This window comes from Cynara cardunculus (assembly GCF_001531365.2).
Source record: "Cynara cardunculus var. scolymus isolate 2C chromosome LG 2, CcrdV1, whole genome shotgun sequence".
In the NCBI taxonomy this organism is placed as follows: domain Eukaryota; kingdom Viridiplantae; phylum Streptophyta; class Magnoliopsida; order Asterales; family Asteraceae; genus Cynara; species Cynara cardunculus.
In genome coordinates this window covers 2,989,273-2,995,566 of record NC_037529.1, presented here as the reverse complement: position 1 = coordinate 2,995,566, position 6,294 = coordinate 2,989,273, and the positions used below count along the sequence as shown (strand labels likewise).

Here is a 6,294-nt window from a genome sequence, read left to right as displayed (position 1 = left end):
TCCTAATAAAATACTTTATAGGACTTAAAGTTTATAGGACCAAACCAAAAAGCGTCTCGTGTAAAAAGTGTTGTGATAGGTTTATAGGATGCTTTTAGGCATTTTAACGAGTGTTTTAGGACGTTTTTAGAATAAAGGATCGTATTAGATATTTTATACGAGATTATTTGAAAAAGCCTTCTATAAAAAGATGGGTATACAGGACATTTCTCAGAAATATCTTATAGAAATACTTAATTGGACATCTTATTTTAAAAATGTCCTAATAAGTTTGTTAAAACACATAAAAACGTTATATAAACCTATTATAACACCTTTAGATATACAATTTATATTTTGGTCTTATAAACTTATGTTCTATTAAGACGCTTAGAATTCCATGTGTCCTATAAAACCAAATTTTTTTTAGTGTTATCTATTTTCTTCTTTCTTGACATTCGTTCCACCTATTTTGGTGTTGTTCGTTTTAGCCTTTTCTTTTTTAGTTACAATTTTAACTTTGATGGGCAAGTATGGGCTGTTTACCAAACGTCTACTCGGTTAAAGTTTACCAAGTCACATTATTTTATTGGATGAATATGGTAAGGATCGAGAATTTTACTCGTAAGAACAATAGCGAAGACCGAGAGTCTTACCCTGCAAGTGAGCCAGCACGACTTTTACCCAGTTAGCACTTAATGGGTAAATTGTTGCATACTATGTCGTTTTTTATGGATTAAAATCTTACTTGATATTGATAAGGTAAATGATAATGTCGATTCTTACAGATAAGTGTTTACCGGGTAAATGTTTGGGTAAACGGTCCCTAAATCTTCTGGGGCGTGTTTGGTACATAAATAGTACCAGAGGAACTTGGCCGGATTGGTGAATGTGATGTAGGCGGGTGAGAGAACTACGCAAAGTTTTAATTTTGACGGTTTTTTAGGTATATAACCTTAAATTAGATTTTAAGTAAATCCATGACTTTAAGATGAAAAAATTGTGGAAGCTTTTAAGTTTGACGTTGGTAATTTAGTAACATTATCTATTTTGTCCCATCTTCATATTTTTCTTCAGTTTTGTCTCATTTAGTTGTGTCATTTCTCAGTCTAATTGTTGCGTCAAATGTAGGACAACAAGGCAGTGTTTGTTTTTCTAAAAAGTATTGAAGTCTAGAGTCATGTCTCACTTATGGATGGTAAAAGGTAATGTTGAAATCTGAAAACAGTTGCGATAAAACTGTCTGCTTTTGTAAACGAATAAATATTTGAATGTACGTAATTCCATTTTTACTCTAAAACACCACACTACGTGAATTACATTAACCAGCAATCCAATTTAATCAAAATATCGTTGTCCATTTTTAATACGTTCAATCTTACTTATCGACCAATTATTACAAAAATTCGTGGAGAGTCGCTCCACCAACCAGAACACACTTGAATTTCTTTCGTCGCTCCACCAACCAGAACACACTTGAATTTCTTTCTTTTATACTTGAAAATTCTTCAAATAAAATATATATTATTACATTCAATATTTTTTTTTTGGTCAAATCACGTGAATTAATGCTAAACTTTTAAATTACTAAATGTTGAATCAATAGAAATTATTTGATTAATTTAATAAAAATAGAAGTGCAATAAAGATGAGATCATGTGAGATCAACATATTTTCGTGAGACCATTTTTTAAAATTTAAAATTTCACAGCAAAAAAAACTGTGAAAGTTACATTTACAACATTTTGCTGTAAAGTTTCAAGTGTAAAAAAGTAGTCTCACAAAAACATGTTGGTTTCACGTGATCCCAATTCGTACAATAAATAAACAAAATATATATATAATGATAAGGATTGCTTGTCCTTCAACAAGAGAACGTTAGAAGGTTTTAATCTATTATCTTGGAAAGAAAAAAGAACAGTTTTATAGCTCCAACATATTATCCGGTTAAACATAAGTGTTCAATAAGAGGGTTTATTTTTTCTTCAAAAAAAATGACACCCAAGTTTTGTTATGTTTTATCTTCCATCGTGATTCGCATACCAAACGCATCCTTAATGTTCAACCCTGAGTTCATATCATAACTCGGAATAAGACATGTCACCAGTAAAAGAATGATCGGACTTTCAATCATCTAACAGTTTCCATCATTCTTGCAAGAATAAGGAACACACTATATGTCCGAAGAAAAACACCTCTTAGAGGCAACGGAGTACTCGAAATCTGAAGAAGAGCATGTTGAACACCTGCGTCTAATCCTTGAACTTTTAAAGAAAGAAAAGTTGTATGCCAAATTGTTCAAATGTGAGTTTTGGTTAATAGAAATTCGATTTCTGGGTCATGTCATATCTAAAGCTGGAGTGAAAGTTGATTCTGCTAAGATTGAAACAATAGAGAAATGAGATGCACCGAGAACTCCTTCGCAAGTTCGTAGTTTTCTGGGATTAACATGTTACTATCAGAAATTTATCTAAGATTTCTTTCTACAACAAGATCTCAAGTTCAAATCTAATTCCGATCATTTTGCTGTAGGACATTGCGATTCATTTTTCCAAGATGATCGTATAACAGAAAAATGACGATAACATAATAGATGTGAGGATATGAGTCGGTTTCATAAAACATTACGATCCATTTTTTTAAAACTACAGTATTGAAAAACAAAAACTTTTAAAACAAATTACATTCAAGTTCAACAATTACTCTATTTTAGCAGTTTAACATTATTTATATTGTTAAAATATTTTATAAATTCATCAGCCCAACACACACTAAAAAAATTCATTAAAATTACACGACATCAGACCTTATTGATGGAAACAATTAAAGCAATACATTTCTCTCTTCAACATTAAGGTCCCGTTTTGTAGTAATCAATTAATAAAAATATAATTTAATTATTTATAAAAAATTATTAAATTTTCATAAATAATGGAATTCAATTCTCTTCCAAATCCTACAAAACAAACCCACCAAAGATTTCAAATCCTTCCACAAAATCCAAATCCCTCAAAACCATTTCATCAAACCAAACGCCCGTTAGAAGATTACAAAAGACATCATCCAAAAGGATCTTAGAAATCCGGTTCGACTTCGAATGAAAGTAAATCGTCACAAAGCTGTTTTTACAAGCTCGCAAGCAGAACAAACAAGAACACAAAGGAGAGAGCGGAGAAAACTCGATACTTCTATTACTCTTTAACTCACCTGGATGTCTTACAAATGAGGGGCTAACATCTATTTATAATCCTTATGTACAAATTTAAGGACATTATACCTACATATTTACAAAGAAAGAAAAGATACATAGAAGTAATTCCTACAAGGACAAAGAGTCTTCTAGAATATTCTTGATTTCTTTTCAAAGGCCCATGATCTTGAAGCTTTAGACCAACTTTTTGCAGGATGCAACACTGATCTAAAAGAAGGAAGACCAGCATGATCTTTGAAGGCATCTAACATATATACAGGGACAGGTTCAAATGCAAATCTATGTTGTTGTAAACCATGGGATAAAAGAGAACATGCCACACGTCCTATCATAAATGGTGTAAAAATACCACGTTCACTATTCATGATGAATATGACTAGGGACACGTGTCACGTTTCCTTTGTCCACCGGTTCACAACGAAAGACAGGTTTACAACTGGACTTTCACCTCTCTATATATAATCTTGATTGTATTTAAGCATGAATGTTATACTTATTTGTACTTTTTTCCTCTACTACCATCCCATCTATGATGCTTTCACATGTAAACAGTAATAGGACCTGAAAGTTGTTTAAACCTACAATCTAATTATTAAAAGAGGGCAGAACAGAAATAGTTCGTAGACTACACAAGGAAAGAAAGCTTGAACCTTTTGAATCTTGAATTGTTGTCAGCTTGCAGACAGCTTCTTCTGTGTTTTATGAGAGCTGCTATTGAAAGCTTTGTTTACTATCTCTAAAAGCATCTTCCTTGATTCAAGTATCATTTCCATCCTCTTATTCTCCATCTCCATCCTGTACCTTTCTGTATCCCTCATCATCTCAATCTTCTTGTTCTCCATTTTTACAAACCTCTCAGCAAAACCCTTTATTTCTGCTGCCAATTGTACTGCTACCCCTTCTTCATCTTCACCATCATCACTGCCCTCTTCTACTTCTTCTTCTTCCTCCTCCTCCTCCCCATTATCTTCCTGATAAAACCCTTTATGTTTGTGAACCACTGGAGTCCTCAAGCCTCGCATAACCCTCTCGCTTCCACCATCTGAAAACCGGAGATTTCCAGTTAAATCACCATTGGTAATATGATGATTAGAGCTCTTAGATCTGTTGTTTCTCATGTTTACAAGAAACTCACCATCATTGTCATCGTTCTTCCTCTTTTTGCCATTCGAACTGCTTGGGTTCTTGTATTCGACCAATTCCATAGGCTGTGATGATGAAATCGGCAGAGGCCCTTTTTGCAGGTTGTCCATGAGTTTGAAGAAATTCCAAACAGTGGCTTTGGATCGAGGTTTGCCCCTCTCTGAACGGTAACGCTTACGCAGTTTCTCAATCTTGTGGCGGCATTGTTTGGCTGTTTTGGTGGGCTCATCGTAGCCACAGCGTACAGCCACCGTGATAGCTACTTCTTCCCACTGGCTGGCCTTGAGGGGTCCCTTCTTTACAGAGTACCATTTTTCTTGGTAAGCTTGGATCAGGTTCGCAGTTTCGGGGTGGGTCCAGGGTGAGGCTTGTGGTTTACTTGGTGAAGAGCTGGCCACGGTGTGGAGGAGGAATGGTACTCCTACTGGTGGTGCAGGTAGTGGAATTAGGTCAGTGTTGGGTTCTAGGGTATCCTGGGGTGACGATGGCGAATCGGCGGTTGGTGGTGGCGATGAATATGGGTCTTTAGGTGATTCATCTGCTTTAGGGCTTGCTTGGAGTGTTGTTGCTGATGGTGATTGAGATGGAGATCGACGTGGCGGCGAAGATGGAGACGGAGATTCATGATCCTGGCTAGGGTTAGGGTTATGGTTATTACGATAATTAGGGCTTTCCACGGGATCTTGTGGTCCTGGTGGCGGCGAATTTTGCGTCGGGGGTGGATGATCCTGGTTAGGGCTAGGGTTATTACCATAATTAGGGCTTTCCATAGGATCTTCTGGTCGTGGTGGCGGTGAAGATGGAGACGGAGATTTATGCTCCTGGTTAGGACTACAATTAGGGATGTGCACAGTATCTTCTGGTCTTGTTGTCGGCGTTGATGGTGATAGCGATTGCTTTGAAACTGGAGATTCATGATTAGGGTTAAGGTTTTCCGGAGGATGTTCATCTCCTGTTGATGTTGGCGATGGTGGTTGTGAATGGAGTGAAAGCGAAGGCGGTGACGAAGTCTGCCGACCTTCGGTAACATTTTCTTCTAATGGAGGTGAAGGAAGAATCGGAGGTTCCCGTTGGTCTTCAACGTATTCAGGCGGTGGTTGTTGGCGGTCGACCTGGTTTTCCGGTTGGTGGGAGACGGATGTCTGTGGTGGCGAATAAGGCGAATTTGAGTTTGCAAATTGCTGGCGGTGGTCTACTTCTTCAATTGGCGACGGCGGTGTCGTGACGGACGCCGCCGGGGGCTGTGAACCGGAGATTAGCTGATGCAGGTTGTCGTTCTCTACTTCTTCATGTGGTGACGATGGAGGTGGAGACGTAGTGGTGGTCGCCATAGGTGGAGCTGATAAAATCAGGGATTCCTGAAGGCGAATGTCTGTAAATTGAGGTGTGGAATGGCGGTCGGTGGTCGGTGGTCCGCGGTGGAGGATGGCTGTTGGTGGTAGTTGGTAGTGACAGCTAATAAGAAACGAGATAGTAAACTGACTGGTGACTGGGTAGTTCTAAAGTGCGCCTAGTAAGTGGTAGGTGCCATGCCAACGCCATTCCTACTTCTTAGGTCAATGGATCCGACCCGCATTTATATACTTTTTTTTTAATACCATTTTGATAGGTGTATTTTTCTTATTATCATGGACCAATCGATTATAATTAACTAAAAGAGTATTCGTGTAATTCAGCGAGATATATTTCGATTTTAATGTTCTATTTTATTATTTGTCTCTGTCGATGTTATAATACGATTTTATGTATTTTTAAGAAAGCAATAATGATTTTATTTTTGAATAAAATGTAAACTTGAAGATATCATAAAAATTTGAAAAAATATATATCAATGTTAATACCAAATTAAGTATTTAAAAGTTCTCTTTTTTTATGTAATTTCTTTAATTTTTTTATTATAATTTAATTTAAGTTTAATAACAAACTAATTTATTTTTGGTTTAATAATATAACATTTTATA

General features: G+C 36.4%; 1 protein-coding gene across 1 annotated transcript; it reads right to left on the bottom strand.

Annotated features, from left to right (window-relative positions):
- Nucleotides 1–3,747: 3,747 nt before the first annotated feature.
- LOC112505647 (extensin-like) lies at nucleotides 3,748–5,820 on the bottom strand. The gene is made up of 2 exons (XM_025109539.1): nucleotides 4,326–5,820; nucleotides 3,748–4,232 (listed from the first exon to the last, which is right to left on the bottom strand). Exons 1-2 carry the CDS (start codon nucleotides 5,662–5,664, stop codon nucleotides 3,862–3,864), a joined length of 1,710 nt encoding a protein of 569 aa, XP_024965307.1. The 5' UTR covers nucleotides 5,665–5,820; the 3' UTR covers nucleotides 3,748–3,861.
- Between the last annotated feature and the right edge of the window lie 474 nt (nucleotides 5,821–6,294).